The sequence below is a fragment of the Cyphellophora europaea genome, assembly GCF_000365145.1.
Source record: "Cyphellophora europaea CBS 101466 unplaced genomic scaffold supercont1.3, whole genome shotgun sequence".
NCBI classification, from domain to species: Eukaryota; Fungi; Ascomycota; class Eurotiomycetes; order Chaetothyriales; family Cyphellophoraceae; genus Cyphellophora; species Cyphellophora europaea.
In genome coordinates, this window is record NW_008481809.1 from 2,245,115 (window position 1) to 2,264,211 (window position 19,097).

Sequence of the window (19,097 nt, forward strand, 5' to 3'; positions counted from 1 at the left end):
GAAGATGTGTTGCGTTGATTGGGCGTCAGGCTACGCGAGACAGGCTTGTGACAGGTGCAAGGAAGAGGAACGTGAGTGGAGGGGAAAGGTTGATGGGTTTGTGGGTCGAGGCAGGTCCGCACGTCCAGCCTCGCCGCCTGGAACAGGCGCCCGGAGACTCCACTGGCGGGTTCAAGTCATGGTGGCCTAGGAAGTGAAAGTCACTACGGCAGGCTTGATTGCTCACGTTGCTGTGGTTCAAGCGCGAGCATGTCTTAAGGCTACAATGTTGTCCTTCCACATAGCATGATCTATGTGGCACTCGCTGCTTCCGCAGCCTGAGCTATCATGGCCTCGAAGTCATCCCCTACGGAACCAGCTGGCACGGCGCTAGCGACCACAGGGCTCGTGTGTCTATCCATACTAGGCTCTTCCATTGACTCATTGTGAGCGGTCCGCTCCACCTTGATATCCCGGTTTTCAGCTGAGCCCGCATCTTTCACTACACCCCCAGCCTGAGGATGCCTCCCGCTCTCAGGCGGCTGGTCTATCCGTTCCGTGGTCCCCGATTTTGGCTGCTCCGTTGGCAGAGGTGTTCTTCCGGGAGCGGGGTAAGTGTTCGCGGTACTAACGGGCGGGTTCGGCGTCCCTTGGATACCGTTCTGAGGCGGGGCTTGCTGCTGATATCCAAGCTGTGCTGCGGCATTGGGTCTGGGCTGTGGTGCTGGAATGGGACTGGGTTGAACGACCGGTTTTGCGGTGCCGATGACGGGACTCACAGTGCCTCGTAAGGCAATTTCAGCAGCACGGGCAGCCAGTTGGAAGAAATCTCCCGAGTCAAAGGAGGGCAGGCTGTCGATAGAAGCAGGCAGTTGTGGAAGGGGGAGTGACGTGTTAGCCGGGGTAGAACTCTGCGTCTGCGCTTGCGCGTATCCCTGTGGCTGGGAAGCTTCAGGTGCAGTCGCAATACCATTTGGAGGGGCAGGACTCCTGGCTGTACCATAGGTCTTGATGAGGAAGTTTGTGACCTCTCTCGCGAGTTCTTCGTACCGGAACTTCTGGTCAAGGTCCGGTAAAGTATTCCTCGCAACATGATCGTACAGTGTCTTCCGCCGAGCCTCAAATCTACTCATAAAGTCCTGCTCACTCATTGTGAGTGATTTGTTTGCGGGGTGTCGGGCAAGAAGCCGGTGCTCTGTTCCTTGAGGGAAAAGGTCCGACATAACTTGGTTTGGTGGCGCGGCCTTGAGCCTCATAGCCGTCATAAAGCCTTGGGTCTTGAGTTCGAGCCATATACATGACTGTGTTTGCTGTAGCTGATCATTCATCGGAACAAAAACGTCCAAAAATGCTTGATCCAAAGCCAGCTGGCCAATGCCTCCGGCGAAGACGGCAGAGCAGAACATGGCTTGGTTTGCTTTTCGGATGACCGCAACCTGCGAAGCGTCCTTCAGCATAAGATGATCTGCGATCAAAAAGGGAAACCCAGACACGTAGATGTTCCGGACAGGATCAAATAGTGTTCTCAATCGCTGATATTCCGCCGGAGCTGGAGAAGAAGGCTGCTGACCAGATGCCAATAGGCGCAAATCTGCATCCAGGCTTAGTGCGTCAAGGACGGGCATCTTGGACAGCAGCGACAGAATTTGCCCAGCAGTATCATTCAGAAGAGGCAAATTATCTAGTCTTCGCTTCACTACTTCTGCTGGCGGAGGCGGCGGACCCCGCGGGGCAGGAGGAAGTGATGGTGGCGGTGCGCCAGATGTCGGGACACTCTGTGCGGGTGGCACGGTTGTGCGTGGAGGGCCATGATTCGGAGTTGACGCTCCATGTGCAGCTGGTGTAGGTGCAGTACCGTTTTGCGGATTTGGCGCAGAAGCAGATCCCGTCATGGTTGGTGAGGGTATGTTCGATGGCTGAGCCAGAGTTGGGGAGCTTGCTGGTGCTGCAGTTGGTACAGCAGGAGCGCTTGGTGGGATGCTGGACTGTATTGCACCGTTCACAGGGGTCGACGACACCGTGGTAGTAGTACTCGTCGTCGGCTGAGCTGTCGCAGATGCTGCTGGTGCGGAATCATCGGACATTGGAACGGGTAATGGATTGCTGGTGGTTGGTAATTTGGCCTCGTCAGTACTGATGCGCCGTCGCTTTGGGCTTCGGGGATTCGGATCATGTTGCAGATCAACTGCCGCCTCAGGCGCTGGCGAGACAGATGGGCCTAATGTAGCCATAAGTATATCATGGTGATAGCGCGAGGCAGGTTGGGAAAGGGAGGAGGAAAAATCTTACGCTGTGGAGACGTTTGCCTATTCGTGTCGGCGTTTGCCTGATTTGCCTGCTGTTGGTCGGGCGATGGTTCAGGAGACTGCTGCGTCTCGTGCTGCCATCGATTGCGCGTCGTTGGCATCACGACTGCGGATGCTTGACATGCGCTAGGTGTCAGATTGTCGATGCCAACAAATGAGACAGCCAGCAGCGGTCAACGAGTCTGGAGTCTGGGCAGCCCGCGTGTTAAGCTTCATGTTTAGGTAAGCAACCGCCTAAGAAGTCGATGACTTGAGGGTCGTCTTCAGCTTGACCGGTACTCCGTAGGATGCACTCATACTCCCCAGCCCCCCGCATTCTTTATCTCTCTGAATGCTGCGAAGCCTTGATGAGTTAGCGCTACCTGTTGAAGAAGTGTTCGACTAAGCTGTTGCCCATATCTGTTGCTTTATCGTCTAATAACATCTGTAGCAGTCTCTCAGCCCTACACACCGTCCGCGGCATACCGAGATGGACAGTACACCACCATGTGCGCCTCAAAACGTCATCTGGCTCGAGTTGGTCGATGCCGTCATCTGGCAGCCCAACGTCGTCTTGACAGACAGCTGTTGTGATAGCCCGATAGTTTGTTCCGCCGCTGACCTGAGCTAGCCCATGCAAGCCCTGAGGGCTACTGCAGCTACCCTCTTGAGAGCTCACTACACCCATGCACACTCGGCCTATCCCAGCGAATGGTATCTTCCATCCTTCCACACCCCGCTAATCTTCTTGCTTTTCCATCCTACTCAGGCGTTTAGCTTATCGCGAGCTGCCGTTCTGCAGTGTCCTGATCATGGGACACCTATCCAATTCCAGTAAGTCAGCAAAGGATGTACCTGAGGGGCACGGAGCTGCTCACACCCCCACCCGAGCTTGAGCTCTGTAATGCTACCGAACAAAAGGTGAGTGCAGCCCAAGCTTCTTTTCAGAACTCCTGCAGCTCCTTGTCGGTCACTGTCTGAGCGCGCTGGTCGCCTGCTACCTCGTTGTCGCCGACTGCCTCATCATACCAGTTGCCAAGATATATACATCAGGCAGTGAATATGCGTCCGTTCACTCCCCTGACCCTGGCGGCCCTCACCGCAACCGCCGCCGCTCAGGACATCCTTCGCCGACAAGTCCTCAGCACCTTCATCTATACCACATATGGTGATCGGACGCCTATGGTCTGGGACCAAGATCCCGTACTCACCCCTCTCGGCGCCCAACAGCTGCAAGCCGCTGGGACAAACTTCCGTAACCAATATGTCACCGCCGTCAGCGAATCTATTGATGATCTCTACGGCACCATCCGACGCATCTCTCCCTACCAACTCTTCCCAAATCAGATTACCGTCCTCTCGCGCGACGAGCAATACATCTCCTCGGGCGCTTCGGCCTTCCTGCAAGGCCTCTACCCGCCCCTCGCAGACAACAGCAACTATACCTTCATCGCAGGTCAGTCCGCATTAGCCAATGGCACCAACATCGTCGCACCGTTGGCGGGCTATCAGTATCCACGTTTGCAGACCATCTCAGACAACGACCTCAACCATATCTGGCTTGATGGTTCCGCGAATTGCCCTTACTACACCAAGTCCGGCAGCAGCTACTACACCAGCGACGTTTACAACGTGATCCAGAATGAAACCCAAGCGTTCTATCTTTCACTCTTCCCTGGTATCCTCGACGGCTACTTTCAAGCTACTCAGGTCGGCTACTTTGACGCCTGGACCGTCTACGACTACCTTCAGTACGCATACACGCACAATGCGACAGTCGCAGAAAGCCTTACTGAGGAAGACTTGGTGCGCGCAAAGATCCTGGCCACGAACTGGGTTATGACGATGAACGCCAACACTTCGTCCGCCGGCGCGGAAGAGGGTGATCAGGTGGGCGTCATCGCAGGCAAGACGCTTGCGAGCCGGGTTTTGCAGGCTTTCTCGAGCACCATCCACAGCGAGGGCGACAGGGACAAGATGACCTTGGTAAGCCGTTCCTGTACCAAATATTGCCCGACGGTGAAGCTAACCAGTGATTCCTAGCTCTTTGGCTCTTTCGAGCCTATCATTGCCTTCGCGTCCATCGCCGGTCTGAATATTGAGCAGCATGCGGTGTTCCAGAACTTGCCTCCACCAGGCAGCTCCATTGTCTTCGAGCTCTTCTCTCTCCAGTCCTCTAACGTTGGAACCTATGTACGTGTCCGCACCTCGTTCCCCTCACGTTCCGCAGTGCATTAACACTCCCGCAGCCTCCTATAGACGACCTCTACGTTCGGTTCCTCTACCAAAACGGCACCGGTGCCGACGCCGCCCTCGTTCCCTACCCACTCTTCTCGCGCTCTCCCAGCCAGACAGTCATGGCCCTCAACGACTTCATCACGAGCATGCAACGCATCGCCGTCGGAAGCGTAGCGGACTGGTGTGTACGTACCATTCCCCTCCCCTTCTACCTGACACCCCTTTCAAGCCGCCCAACTAATCCAGACCCTTTTCCCCCTTCACAGAACACCTGCGACTCCTACTCGATCTTCTGCCCCGCATTCGCCGACTCCATCTCCGGCAGCGACGGCACATCCCGCTCCCGCGGCTCCTCCTCGTCACACAGGCTCTCCCCCGCCGTGGCGGGCGTCATCGGCGCCATCGCCGCCGTCGTCGCCCTCGCCACGCTCGCCGCGCTCCTCATCCTGCTGGCGGGCGTGCGCGTGCACCGCGTGTCCCGCGGCCGCCGCAGCGAGCTCGGCGGCTTCAAGGGCGCCGAGAAGCTGGCCAGCGACCAGGACCTGACCCTCCCTAAAGGTGGGGCCGGCGCTACGGTGGAGGAGACGCCTTCGTCGGCCGTCGCTGCACCGAGGGGTCACGAGAGGGTTGGGAGCTGGGAGTTGAAGGACAATGCCAAAGGGGATGAGGTTGTGGGTGCTGCTGGTGCTGCTGGTGCTGCTGGTGCTGCTGGTGGGGTTGCTGGCTTGGAGAGGCCGATGCCGGCAGCGCGACGTCCGAGCTACGAGGACGATGACGATATCATCAACGTGAATCCGTACGCCAGGGCCGTCAAGGCTGACGAGCGTGTTTGAGTTGCGCAGGCGGCGCGACCGGACACGGTTCTGGGCATGCGACCACGGGCTTCTCGCGCCTGAGCAATCCACGACGTATACGAGCACGGAACGAAGTCAATCTGTGGTGCCGACGAAGGCGGTGCATTTAGATGGTAAGAAGAGACGCGTTTCGACAAACCCGGCGGAAACACCAACGACGAAAGACGGGTAGGGCTAGGCCAGGGCCAGGGCCAGTCAGCAACACGATATATATCCCCACGGCGTTCCCGCGCCCACACATCACCACCATACTGACGCACGTACATAAATTTACGGTTCTTACCAGCGACGCATTCCCCGCATACATGAAGGCGAAGAAACGCGGCGCATACGACTTTTGATGAAACTTTTAAGCAATTATACCCCAGGGACAGACAGACAGATACGATCGCTATGGAGGCACTGGACATGGGATGATGTTTTGATGTTTTGATGGCGACACAGGCGGAGAGGCGTTCCGGTATCAGATATTAGTCCCAATTGCCGAGTCTGGTGTGCTGTTAATGCCAGGAGGCCTGGTTTCATATTTTAATATATATATGCACGAAGATAAGATCTGAGCCAGTTCTGAGAACTATGCTGCTGTGAATGCCTTTCTCGCTCCCTCCCGTTCTATACGCAGGCGAGCAACATCCAGCGGTTGCGCGCCACTCTCTGTATCCAATCAAGCTTACCAGCAAAACACACACGCTATGCAATGTCTACCCAAAATGCCGAGACTACCTTCGCCGCCGCCCAAGAGTCTGTGAGTCATGGTCCAATCATAAACGGTGCCCATTAAGCTTCGTTCTGCTCTCAAAGTCTCTCAACTCTTTGGTATCCTTTGTTTGCAGATACCACTTGCCAGGATCATCTGTCCACGACACCATGCCACTGAACCGCTCCATCTCCTTGACCTTTAGCACGTTCACCGGGTCGTACTGATTGCTCTCCTTAATCCGGTGAAGAGGATCACGATAGTACTTGAGGCTCACAATCTGCGCTCCTTCCTTGAGATCCAAAAAGTAGTTCTTGAGCTTGTCATTAAGCTCGGCAGTGAAGGCTTGATTGTTGATCAAGATCACGTCAGCTTGCTTAAGAACCTCACGGATCTGGTCATTCTGCAGAAAATCGGCGTGAATGAGATGGATGGGACCCGGCTTCAGACCCCACAGTTTGCATCGAGCAGGAAATTCTTGTGCTTGTAGATCAGCCAGCTTGGCAGGATTGTCCATCATCTCGCAGCCCCAAGCTTCGCAGCCCGTCTCGAGCGCGGCTTGAAGTACGCAATTGCCGACACCGGAGCCAAGATCAACAAAGATTTGGTCGGAACGCAGCTTGGTTTCCTTGAAGATCTTCGAGAGGAACATCGGCAACAGCTCGCCGTAAACGTTGTCTGAGAAGCCTTCATATTGCCGAACGAGATGCACGCTCGGCGAAACGGTGCGTGAATAGATCTGATTCTTGATGATGTGGTTGATGAGACTGAGGGGGATGTTTTGCATGCTGTCGATCGTTGTAGCAATGGTACCATCAGCTCTCTTCGCGACGATAAGCCTGTTGTATTCCTCGATAATTTCGATAAAGCTGGTCTGAGCCCCAACCTTGCCGCGTTCCGCGTGGATGAGTGGTCGTTTGAGCTTCTGATACAGACCTGAGCCGTCTTCTTCACAGAAAACTCTCTCCGCACTTGCGTCGTCGAGGTAGTATTCGGAGACTACTTTCATGGTCTCGAAGATCTCGGTGATTGGTCTGAAGTCACTTGAATCGACTGGTCTTACCAGCTGATACTTCTCCGGATTCGCGGCAGCCCCAGGGTATTGAAGGTACACATCAGGCTCCTCCCTCTCTCCCTCCATCAGCGCCGTAAAAAAAGGTACATATTGACTGCGATTATGCTCCTCCAGGTTACTGTTTGCGATCTCACAGGCATGTACCCTGTCAAGGTCGACTCCAGTCCCGGTGAAGGCGTCCGAATCTCGTATGCGGCGATTCGGGTCAATCACTTGCTCGACGCGGGCGCGCTTTCTAGGCTGGGCCTCCTCTTTTTCATCCTCATCATCAGATGTGAATTGGGGCGTCGATACTGTCGGCGAAGCCCTCTTGTTGGGTCTCGACCGCTCCTGCTTGATGCGCTCGACCGGTTCCTTACTACTCGGGCGAGATGAAGCCGGAGTATGCGATCGTCGTGGTGTTGCTTCCTTGCGCCCGAGCCCGTTCGCCGGCTTCGCTGCCGGCTTCAGTTGCCGCGGCGGAGCCTGCACCGGAGGAGGGATAGGTTTCTTGGTTACAATTCTCTCCACTTTGGTCATCATCTTTGGCGGCGGCTTCTTCTTTTTGAGAGAGAGAAGAGACGGGACAGTACCGGATGTCGACATGATGGCTGTTATATGGCTTGTACAACGATATTGAATATAAGTCAAAGGGGAAAGAATGTTGAAAAAGACCGTGAGAATTCGTAACGATCGTTAGGCGGCCGCGAGGGATTGGATCACACAACAGCGAGGGCACGAGCGCGGGCGCAGGCGCAAGACGGACTTTGCGAGTAAGATGCAACGCCACTGCCTGAAATCTCAGGAACATCCGCGGCAGACGCATCTACTCGTTCTTGGCATGCGTCACCGTTGCCTTGCTCCTGCTTCACTTCAGCCTCGCCTTCACCACTGATCATATTGGTATATGTCTATACCGATATATTACTAGTTCTACAGGCTTATCATGTCGGATCGGCTCCCAGCTGCCTGTACTATGCAAGCGCAAGTAGAACAACACGAAGCCAGAGAGAATTAGCGGACCATCAGGACGACTCTCTCACAAGCTGCTGCTGCTAAAATGGTCCTGGCAACAAGAACGGGGTGTCCCAGTGTCTAGCGATTGTCCGAGACGAGCTTCGTATGGGTGTTGATTTCCTCAAGATAAATGATCGGCGGAGAGTTCACGTCGGCTTCTGATCCACAGGAGGTAGTGAAATTCTCCGCTGAAGAGACCGAGCCACTACCACTTCAGCCCGCAATTTGCCATGCTTACTTTCACCAGCTCACGGGTCGCCAAGCGTTGCGCAGAGCAGGGCCTATTCATCACTCCGACTCTGGCGACCTACAAAGCCTTTATATCAGACGAGAATGCCAGGTCCCTTCCCGAATCTGGTGTCAGAACGCGCCGAGCAGTCCTCGACAGCGGCGTCTCTTAATTGAAAATCCCGGACGAACAGAGCCCAAACGAACAGACCTACTGGCCGATATGCTTCCGCGCCAAGATATGGAGTTTGTGCTTTGGAAAGAGGCTCTACCTAGACGTGAGATCTCGAGATTGGCTACCACAAATGCAGCCAGGTTGCTCAAGATGGAGGCTGAACTGAGCTTCATCAGGGAGGATGCCATGGCCGATAACCTGTCGCTGGACAAGAATCTTCTGTGCGATCTTGCGGCTGTTGGTGAAGAAGGACAACAGTGTTTCGTCATCATGAAAGAGGGGCGAGTGGTCTCAAAGAGGCTCGCGGCTCGCGGCTCCAAGTTGATAGCATGTACTCGTAAGCCTGTCGCGTCGTAAAATATCCTCTGAGCTAGCGGTAATGGTCTTCAGAGGTCCGGCGAGGAACTGTTTCGCCGTGGTCGACTTTCATGCCATTTCCGTTTGTCGCCCGAGCGGTAGTTATTGCGTCGGTCCCTACCCCTGCCGCGGAATTTGTTCCATTCGGGTCTATCGCGATCATCGGGCTTGTCAGCGTTTGTGACCACGGGGTTCTTCGCCATCCAGGTCTCCAATACTGTCGTGATCTTAGGTCCCCATACGTCTTCACCTTTGCTGAGGTCGTCGTAGGTCAAACATAATGTGTGATGTTCCGGTGGAGGATCTGTGATAGTGTAGCTGGACTGGCGCGTCCTCGTGAGTTCGGCCATCGTGCCATACGAGCCGCAAGCAATACCGAGATCGTGAGCAAAGGATCGGACGTAGAACCCGCTACTGGAGGTCAGTCTGATACGAGCAGCCGGCGCATCAGCGGGAGTGTCGCTGAGCTCTGGAATGTCGTGGGTATGGAGAGCCGCTTTTTCAGCCGGTGCCATCTTGTTGAGCTCGTCCTTCGACACTTCTGCTGACTTGGCCGATACATTGGCATCTGGCGAGAGAGCTTCGGACGCATCGGCTTGATCCACAGTGGACCCCTCGACCGTCGTGTGTTCGAGATCTGTGGTCTGGGTTTCAACCTTCATGAGCTTCCTTGCGGTGGCCTTGTCGGCAGCGGAAGCTTCAGCGGCTGGCCAACGAAAGTCGTGCTTGCCCCCTTCGTACCACTCAACAAGCACGCACTCGTCGACGACCATATCACGACTCTCTAGCTGCCTAGGTAGTTCCTTCCCACTCCTGGCATAGTCATATGCTTTGACTCCATTGATCTTCAGCGCGCTGTAGATAGGAGGTACCTGCTTGATTGCGCCTCTGAACTTGACCATCTTCTCCTCGACCAAGCTCTTGGTGACCTGCTCATAGGCAGCGTCTGCAACAACTCGGCCTGCGACATCATATGTATCGGTGCTCTTGCCAAATAGGACGACCGTCTCATATGTCTTGGTTCCGCCCAAAAACGAGCCCAAGGACTTGGTCCCTCGTCCGATGGCAACAATCAGCACGCCTGTCGCCAAGGGGTCTAGAGTGCCGCCATGTCCCATCTTGAAGACACTGTCTGTGTCAATTTTGCGTCGCTTCGAGTGGGACACATCTCGTTCAGCGTCCGCTTTCTGTCGCAGGGGAGCAAACGTCTTCGATTTTGCGAAGGCTTGCTGTAGATCACGTAATACCTGGGCCGATGACAAGCTCTTGGGCTTCTTGATAGCTAGATGAGAGCTCTCGAGTCAGCTGCGATCGAACCAAAGGCAAGTCTTCGAGAGGAATCGGCCTCACCAAAGACACCCTCAAGGACTTTTCCAGCAGTCTCAGCCATGGTGCCGAAACTGCGAATATTCATCGATGTCGCCGTCACCCTTTGAAGCATACAACACTGCACCTAGTGAACTTGTTTGTACAACCGTGCATCTACTCCCAAGTTCACGCGGACTTTTGGACCCCACTCTGCCGTCTTGCTACCGAGTCGTGCCTGCCAAGGATAAAGTGGGCCGGTGACGCTCGGGCGATGGCTGCGCTCTTCAACCTTCAAGGCGTCACCCAGCCTCTTTCGCGCATCCCACAACTCATCATGCCAGTACTGTATAGAATTCCAGGCCTTTCAAGCATTCGCAACGAACATCAATCCGCCGAAAATCCGCACCCCATCTCCCTCACCCTCGACCTACGGCAGCCCATCACCTGAAGACGAAACGTGCCCCACCAGGCAAACGTCGAGGCAGTCCTCACCCGCATCGTGACGGAAGCGTCTGAGCACCACATTACGTGCGCAATGAAACAAAGTTCTCACTCGCCATGACGACGTATCCTGAAGAACGCGTCCTGAAGCCTCTCGACCCTGTACCGGAAGATGTCAACGATTGGCCAGACTTTGCTCTCAGAGAAGTGAAGATATTCTATCAGGGCAAAGGTCGCTATGCCGACTTACTAGAAGCATCAGATGAGTCGCCACTATGCGTTCTCGGAGAGCTGATGCCGTTGGATGATGAGCTGGAACATCTAGGTGAGTGGTCAGCTGTTACCCAGATATCTTGGCAAAGCTGACTCGCCCAAGCGCTTATCGATAAACCCGTCTATTCTCGTATCAAAATCGAGAATGTCACCAATTACAGCTTTGGGCTAGATGATGGAGGTACGCCTCAGATATGGGCGGCAGGTAAAGCTGGGTGGTATGAGATTCAGCCATCGGATCGCTACCTGCAGCACTACAACGACACCGTCGAGGCTATCGACTTGTTCTACTTTATGGTTGATCAGCATCAGCAACTGCCGAAGAAGCGCCAACGCTTCGGCTTTGCGGTGGATCCTTTCTTAGCGGAATACCAAAAGCATACTGGCTACCGAATCAACGATGATGATGATGCCATGGAGACCATTCACAAGCACCACAAATTCTTGTTGAAGCAGATGATTGAGGAAAGAGAAGGCATCAACTGGGCTCAGTCGTATTTGTGGAAACATCTTCTGGAAACCTACGCCGAGGAAATCGAACAGCTGAAAATAACTTTGGCCCAGCAGATGGAACAAATGGAGTTGAACACGCCAGCGGCCCAAAAGTCAAGCTCAGAATCATCGTCCGAAGCTGAAGAGTCAAAGACTGACGACGAGGCCGAAGACGAGGATGACGATGACGATGACGATGAAGAAGATGGTTCAGGCACGACACCAGGCTCAGACGCCAAGTCTTCAGCATCAAGTGAAGCATCCGAGTCTGAAGCAGAGACGGAGGTTGACTGGACCAAGACTATTTGGGATCTGCTCAATGCCCTTCGCAAATCACCGAACTTCAATATGCGTCATTGTGGGATCGAGCAACTAGCTGACGAACTGCGCAAACTACCTGCATTCACGCCGAACGACCATAAATCGGCAGTCAAGGCAATCGAGCGCTCGGCCTCGGAGCTGATCCGCCTAATGAACGAGGCCAAGTTGCGCAAAAAATTTAACTGGTCGACGCGAGCCATATATGACGAACTTGAGACAACCTTTGCGGGGGAAGTTGCTGAGGAGACAATCAGAACACCCGCAGCAAAGGGCAACACCAAGCGACATCGCACCAAGTCCGTATTACGGCCTTCAGGCGCAGGAAAAGCACGCAAGAGCACGGGCGGTGTGCCTGACAGCCAAGACGAAGACGAAGAGATGCCAGACGTGCCTACCACATCACCGGCCGTGGGTCGGAAGAACTTGCAACATATGACGCGACGGACAAGGGTACAGACTTCTGACTCTGCTGCAAGTCGAGACGACAGCCCCAGCAGGCAGTTGAACGGCATCCACGATCCGTACGCGCTGCCTGAGCTTCCTCCGGGTCCTGAGGCGCAGGAGATGCTTGACCTACTAAACCAGGAATCCAAACGTGTAGGCAGGCAACATCAGACGTCTCATCTGAAAGATTTTCTAGAGCACTTTAACTGGGAGTAATGAGATGAATGACGGATCAGAGGACTTTTGAGGTTAATTCTGAGCGTTCTGTAAGGCGTTGATTGGCGGTTTGGTCCTTGGTGCAGTCAGGAGCGGTGTCAATAACTGACCACTGGAGTGCGCAATTATATCCAGCAGTATATTCCCTCCATTAATTGGCATTTATTCACCATGTACAACGGCATTTCATGAGCTCATATCGATGGTCTTGTGCTGTGTCCGTCCACCATTGCAAACAAAGTCTGCCCAGATGTATATATGCAACACCCGTCCCCGCGGAGTGTCGACAGGTCATGCAGCGGACTGCATTGGTTGCTGTACGTTGACTCAATTCATCGTTACTTTTCCTCAAACGCGCCTTCTAGCCACTTTGCCATCTCCGCATACAAGTCCTCTGTTGCGCGAGCTCTCAATCTTTCCTTCTCTCCACGCTCCCTGGTATGCGTGAAGCCGTGCCTCCAGCCCTTGACCCGCAGCCACCTCACGCCGCCTTCCTCCCAGTCTTCGGACTCGTCCTTCTTTGCGGCAGATGCACCGGCAAGCTTCTTGGCCATCTCGTGGGCCTCATGACAGAGCACATCGAACTCACAGCCGATGAAAAGAGCACGCTGCGGCAGTGATTGACGCTCGGCGTAGATGGGCGACAGCAGTGGGTCGCTCAAGCGTGTGCCGGCGGGGATGTATGCCCAATTGAACCACGCACCCGTGGTCTTGAGCACGTCCTGCGTTCCGTCCGGCATGGTGCGGAAGGTGCCCTTGTATTTGCCGGAGAAGTCGACGACAGGGTAGACTGGGACGATGGCTTTCAGTCTGGCACCGACCAAGGGTGACTGTGCGGCAGCGAGAGCGAGGTTGCCACCAGCAGAGAAGCCGCCTAGGGCCACGCGGCCGTGGTCGATAGGGAGGGTACTGTCTGCGAGAATGGCTGGGATCAAGGCGGTGATGTCCTGGACAGCGACGGGGAAGGGGGACCGTGGCGATCGGGAATAGGAGAGGGAGATAACAAGGCAGTTGTGTTTGTGGCAGAGGGTGTGGCAGAAGGGGTCATCCACAACGGGATCGCATAGGGCAAAACCGCCACCGTGAATGTTGATATAGGTTGGTAGAGGCTCTGATGTGGAGCCATGGCTTGGTGGAACGAAGACGCGGACCTCGAGATTGGGCCGCACGGAATAGAAGTTCTTGAACGTTGGTTGAGCCTTTTTCGTGAGGTAGTTGCTAAAGCGCAGAAGGCGGAGGCCAATATATACAACGCTTTTGAAGGAGTATAGACAGAGGCCTGTCAGGAGGCGCTGGGGCAAGGGGAGCTTGGGTGCTGTCTCTTTGGTTAGTAGAGGGGAGGAGTCGTGTGCAGACGTTGCCCCAGGAGGCTCGTGTGAGGTTGCCATACTGGGAACGAGCGACAGCACTGCAATGCGATAACGATGAACACTGGAAATGCAGCTTACACGTGGGGAGTGACTCCAGCGTGCAGTCGGAGGTGTTTTGTTCCGGGAACTGGGAACGTCGTTCCCAATCATGATTCATAGACCTCGGCATTTTTTATCATCAAGCATAAAGTACACTCACTCGTGATCGTCCTATCCATGTCCCCAGACGAACGCATGGTACTTGCGACAAGTATTTGTGATGGCCTGCACTGCCGACGAAATGGAATCGGCGACGGGAATGCTTAAGGCAGGACCCGGGGGGGCCAGGTCATCTGCCAGGCATCCAAATGTACGCCATCCTGGCCTGGTTTCGGGGATTGCGAAGGCCCCGAGAAGTGGACTTAAGCGTAGACACGCCAAGCAGACTGCTATTTGCGGCAACTTTGGCGATCTCAAACGGGCGCGCACGGGAGCTTGTCGAGGCATTTTTTCATGCCGGAGCCACAGCTGTCTCCCCGGCGGCGCCTATTGGCTTCGTCGGCCTTCCATTCCTAGGGGCTAACCCGAAGAGAGCTCTCCCTGCACATGACTTCGCGCTACTCCCCAGGGCTGGGACGATTTCCTTCCGATCAGCCTCGTCACAAATCCAGGCACAAGTCATTTCTCGTAGACACTCTTTATCATAGCAGGTGTTTCCCTCACACCACCCTCACTCCCTCTCTCCCTACACCACGATCGATCTCGCTCGACCTCGCATCGACACTCCACTCCTGGCGTGGCGATTACCCTAGTCCCAGATCATCCAGACCCTGGACCTGCGCGTTCGTTTGGCGGCCCGCGTGTCGTCAAATGAACCTGCTTCATTCATTATTACATTTTCTTAATTTCCTACTCTTCGACGGGAAGAGAACTTTTCTCTCCTAAATGCCTTTCAAGCCCTTCGCACACCTCGCTCGAGTTAGTATCGCGAAAGGAATTGGCCATACCTACGCTCCATCCGTTGTCGCTGCACCTTCGACCCTCGGGCTTAACAACAATCACAGTGTTGCCAAATTCACCAAAGGCGCACACCTACAGCAGACCTTCACTGGTACCGGGTCGTCTGGCGCAGGCGCCAAAGCCGGTTATTCTACACAAGCCTCAACCGGGGATTCGGGTCTTGCGCAATACTATGCTGCCTGGCAACATGCCCAGCAGACTGGAGATGACTCCGACTTCAAGCAGCACCTGAGTGCTCGGACCGTCTCGTGGAAGCAGCCGGAGAACAATGTACAGCGCCTCGAGTCTCCACGACCCATCGACCTTCTACGACTTCCGACCAGACCCGCGCTCAGCCGAGTCCAGAGCGAGAGTGTCATTCATGATGGAAAATCCTCGGATGAGGTGGTGGTTCTGAATGACAAGGCCGCCGAAGTCGAGTACATTCAAGTCTCCCGTGACCTGGCCGATGAGTTTGCCGTCGAGAGCGAAGTCGGAACACCGTTAGCCAGTTCTCGCGCGGCCTCTCCAGCGATTGAGAAGTCGACCAAGTCTACCGAATCCCAATCCGAGTCGCTCACTGATGCTACATCAGCCGCGTCCGAGGAAGCCTACCTTTTGTCAGACAAGATTGTGAAGCTTGGGCAGCAGCGTCGATATGCTGAGATTCCCGCCATATACCAGAACATTGTCGAAGAAGGTCTTATCCCCTCGGTCGATGCGTACAACCACATACTGGTGTCCGCTATCCACCTGCATGTCAACTACGAACCATGGCACAAGGCTCTCGTCATTTGGTCGGATATGACTCAGCGGGCAGTCCAACCGAATGATGCAACTTACGGTATCCTGATCGAGTTCCTCACCTCCACTGCTCTCCACGTTCAGCGAGTTCAAAAGCTCCTCGACGAGCGCGCTACCAGATATGGTACTCGTTCGCAGCCTTTTGTGCTCAGCTCTGCTGCTCATGAGCAGCAACTGTACGCTGACGACACCTCGCTGAGCTTTGCTAACAAGTTTTACAACATCGCCCGTGGCACCATCAAAGATTTCTCACTATCGGCTGCGGCGTACAATGGCTTGGCCCGTGCTTGTGCTCAGTCCGGAATGTTTGAGCAGCTCACAACACTCCTGTCCGATATGAAGCTCAACCAGGTACGCATCGATCCTCGAAACTATACCTATATCATCGACGCCTATGCTTCCGCCAGAGATTCCTCGGCCGCGCAGAAAGTCTACGAGGAGTATCGCGAGTTTGCTATAACTAGGGCCGCCAACGATCCCTTGGATATGAGGGTGTATGCTTCTCTGATTAAGGCGTATCACGCTGCAGACCAGGCCGACACTGGCCTCAACTTTTACCAAAAGGTGCTCGACTCTTTCAATGGCTCGGCCAACCAGGAGATACTATCCAACAACCTGACGGCTGCTTTCGTCCTCGAAGGCTTGGTCCAATACCACATTGACAACCAGGCCTTCGCTACCGCCGTCACGTCCATTGATGCTTTCTCGCCTGAATCACATGTTCGTGAACAAGCTCTTAGCAAAATTGCTTCTGCTGCTGCCGACGCCAACAGCATTGCGGATGCTATTGTTGCCTACCATGCCATCTCAGTGGCCGAGGCTAAGTCTACTTCGATCATGGCTATGACAGCCATGCATCTACGGGCCAAGGACTTTCGTTCAGCCCGGGCAATCTGGAGTGAGTCCAAGTTTGTACCTGTTCGTCCGACCACCGACTTTGCAACCATGTATGGTATGGCGCTGATTCGGGAGGGAGCTATCGATGAGGCCATCAATGAAGCTCGCGACATGTTCAACATCATTAGGAGCTCGGCAACTAGTCAAGCAAGCCGCAACATTGCTATGTCCGAGATCGATGAGGCCGTCATCCTCTTTGGCGAAGCTCTTCGAAAGACACAAGCCCGAGTTTCAGCTCAGTCGAGTGTCAGCTTACTTCGGGCGATGATCGAGAACGGTGGGCTTGTGTCACCGGTTGCGGAGCACGCTGTGGCCAGTCTGCAGCCTGATTGTGTTCACCAACTCAGCGCTCAGGACATCGGCATTGCTCTTCATGTTCAAGCTCAGATTCTCACAACTGATCAGTCCATCAGCATGGACAACGCTCACAACCAGCGCTTTGCCCATCTCGTCGAGACGGCTATCAACCGTGCAATTCCTCTTGACCCTTCGACCCCTCCCGTCGTTGGAGAGGCAATTCCTCAGATTGCTGCCCTCCGTCCCGATCTTGTTCAGCGATGGCACGATTACCGCAATCCCGCTCCCAAGCCTGCTCCCTCTCTACCTGCAACCCCCATCACGCCTCATGTTGGCTTCGTTGAGCAACCACCAGTCGTTGACACCTACGACCCATATGCTCAGCTGACGGATTTCCGGGCTTCCAAGATTATTTCGGAACTGCTAGAGAGCACCACTGGTCGTATCGAGAACCACCTCAGCGACTCTCTCTCGCGCCTTCGCAACGTGCGTCGTGCTGGTCGACATCTTCATTACACTGCGTACGGCAAACTGCTCACAGCAGCTGGCAAGGCAAAACAGACTAACCGCGTTGCGGATATTCTGGCTATGGCCAAGCATGACGTGCCCTTCAACCCTGAAATTCAAGCTGTCAGAGCAGGCTGGATTGGTATCATCGATTCGGCTGTCGCGGCTTATTTGACTGCTGGTGACCGACAGACGGCTACCAAGTACCACGAACAGCTCTTGGAGATGGGTGCGGCTCCTTCCGCCAATACCTTCGGCATCTACATCACCACCCTGGCAAACACATTTGATGAAGCAACCGAGGCTGTCAAGATCTTCCAACGTGCCATCTCCGAGGGTGTTACTCCTAGCGTGTTCTTGTACAATGCTGTCATTGGGAAGCTTGGCAAGGCCCGGCGAATCGACGACTGCCTGCGGTACTTTGGGGAGATGCAGAGCATGGGCATGCGTCCGTCCTCGGTCACTTACGGCACACTTGTCAACGCTCTCTGTCGCACCAGCGAGGAGACTTTTGCCGTTGAGATGTTCGATGAGATGGAAGCCGCCCCAAACTACCGGCCGCGTCCGGCCCCCTACAATTCGATCATCCAGTACTTCCTCAACACCAAGCGCGACCGTAGTAAGGTGCTCGAGTACTACGAGCGGATGAAGTCTCGCAACATCAAGCCTACTTCGCACACCTATAAGCTGCTCATCGAAGCGCATGCATCGCTGGAGCCTGTTGATCTTGTCGCCGCTGAAGGTATTCTTGCGGAGATGAAGGCGGCTGGTGTCATGCCCGAGGCAGTACACTACGGCACACTCATCCATGCCAAGGGCTGCGTCATGCACGACATGGAGGGCGCGCGATCGCTTTTCAACTCGATTGTTGCTGGCGGCATCATCAAACCCACCGACAATCTCTATCAGAACCTGCTTGAGGCCATGGTCGCCAATCACGAGGTGACCAAGACTCAAGATGTTCTCGATGACATGAATCGTCGCGGCGTGCGCATGACACCATATATTGCGAATACTCTCATTCACGGCTGGGCCGGTGAAGGTGACGTTGCGAAGGCTAAGACCATCTTCAACGAGCTAGGAGCTGACAAGTGCGAACCCAGCACATACGAAGCTATGACTCGTGCATTCTTGTCGGTCGAAGACCGCGAGAGTGCCAACGCTGTCGTGCAGCAGATGCTCCTCAAGGGATACCCTGCTGCCGTATCAGAGAAGGTGCTTGCGCTTGTCGGTGGCGCGGCTGCTTAACCGACCCCTCTGGTCTCGAGTGTGGCGCACGGCGCTTGCCTCGCGGAGACCCAGAAATTTTCGTTTGTCATTAATTTTGTGCTGCATTGCGATAATGTCTGATGATACCCTCGCCGGCGTGGAAAACTCACACACACTCCTGGCTTTTGCTTTTACGACTGTTACGGCCCCCATGGTATCGGCGTTTTTGTGCTGCGAGTGGACAGTTGCGAGGGGGGTTTCTGCACTGTACCAACAACGCGGACTGGTTTTCTCCAAAACGAGCTATTGGTGCTGTGGACGGCGCTCAGCACACAAAAGGGGGGGGCTTTTCTAATGGACCATGGGATATGGTCTTTTTGTACAGTATCCACCGTCCTTTGGTGGAGGAGAAGCGGAATGGGCCGTGAGATGACGAACATGTGAATGACATGTACGGTGGTGGAAACCAAAGGACCAAAAGGAAGGGACTCCCAACTCAATTTTTCCGCAAAGATCTAGACTTACTAGATAGCTTAGCAAATCGCTCCGCCGCGCTCCCCGAAGGTGACGAAACGGGTGACGCGATATTCAAGGCGGATGCGAGAATCCCAACTTCTCGTTGAACTTCAATGAGGGTGTCTTCCATTCTCTCGTAG

At 54.7% G+C, this 19,097-nt stretch overlaps 8 protein-coding genes across 8 annotated transcripts; 4 read left to right on the plus strand and 4 right to left on the minus strand.

The window, feature by feature from the left end:
• Window positions 1-290: 290 nt before the first annotated feature.
• On the minus strand, window positions 291-1,604 carry HMPREF1541_03758 (uncharacterized protein; the record flags this gene model as incomplete). The annotated part of the gene is made up of 1 exon (XM_008718108.1): window positions 291-1,604. The coding sequence occupies one exon, from the start codon at window positions 1,602-1,604 to the stop codon at window positions 291-293; it is 1,314 nt and encodes a 437-aa protein (XP_008716330.1).
• Window positions 1,605-3,326: 1,722 nt separating this feature from the next.
• HMPREF1541_03759 (uncharacterized protein) lies at window positions 3,327-5,335 on the plus strand (the record flags this gene model as incomplete). Its single annotated transcript, XM_008718109.1, has 4 exons — window positions 3,327-4,250; window positions 4,308-4,457; window positions 4,514-4,687; window positions 4,769-5,335. 4 exons carry the CDS (start codon window positions 3,327-3,329, stop codon window positions 5,333-5,335), a joined length of 1,815 nt encoding a protein of 604 aa, XP_008716331.1.
• A 782-nt stretch (window positions 5,336-6,117) lies between these two features.
• On the minus strand, window positions 6,118-7,713 carry HMPREF1541_03760 (uncharacterized protein; the record flags this gene model as incomplete). The annotated part of the gene is made up of 1 exon (XM_008718110.1): window positions 6,118-7,713. The coding sequence occupies one exon, from the start codon at window positions 7,711-7,713 to the stop codon at window positions 6,118-6,120; it is 1,596 nt and encodes a 531-aa protein (XP_008716332.1).
• A 964-nt stretch (window positions 7,714-8,677) lies between these two features.
• On the plus strand, window positions 8,678-8,884 carry HMPREF1541_03761 (uncharacterized protein; the record flags this gene model as incomplete). The annotated part of the gene is made up of 1 exon (XM_008718111.1): window positions 8,678-8,884. One exon carries the CDS (start codon window positions 8,678-8,680, stop codon window positions 8,882-8,884), a length of 207 nt encoding a protein of 68 aa, XP_008716333.1.
• Window positions 8,885-8,913: 29 nt separating this feature from the next.
• Window positions 8,914-10,274, minus strand: HMPREF1541_03762 (tRNA pseudouridine(55) synthase; the record flags this gene model as incomplete). The annotated part of the gene is made up of 2 exons (XM_008718112.1): window positions 8,914-10,166; window positions 10,235-10,274. 2 exons carry the CDS (start codon window positions 10,272-10,274, stop codon window positions 8,914-8,916), a joined length of 1,293 nt encoding a protein of 430 aa, XP_008716334.1.
• Window positions 10,275-10,750: 476 nt separating this feature from the next.
• HMPREF1541_03763 (uncharacterized protein) lies at window positions 10,751-12,379 on the plus strand (the record flags this gene model as incomplete). Its single annotated transcript, XM_008718113.1, has 2 exons — window positions 10,751-10,958; window positions 11,010-12,379. 2 exons carry the CDS (start codon window positions 10,751-10,753, stop codon window positions 12,377-12,379), a joined length of 1,578 nt encoding a protein of 525 aa, XP_008716335.1.
• A 338-nt stretch (window positions 12,380-12,717) lies between these two features.
• Window positions 12,718-13,767, minus strand: HMPREF1541_03764 (uncharacterized protein; the record flags this gene model as incomplete). Its single annotated transcript, XM_008718114.1, has 1 exon — window positions 12,718-13,767. One exon carries the CDS (start codon window positions 13,765-13,767, stop codon window positions 12,718-12,720), a length of 1,050 nt encoding a protein of 349 aa, XP_008716336.1.
• Window positions 13,768-14,673: 906 nt separating this feature from the next.
• Window positions 14,674-18,480, plus strand: HMPREF1541_03765 (uncharacterized protein; the record flags this gene model as incomplete). The annotated part of the gene is made up of 1 exon (XM_008718115.1): window positions 14,674-18,480. The coding sequence occupies one exon, from the start codon at window positions 14,674-14,676 to the stop codon at window positions 18,478-18,480; it is 3,807 nt and encodes a 1,268-aa protein (XP_008716337.1).
• Window positions 18,481-19,097: the final 617 nt, after the last annotated feature.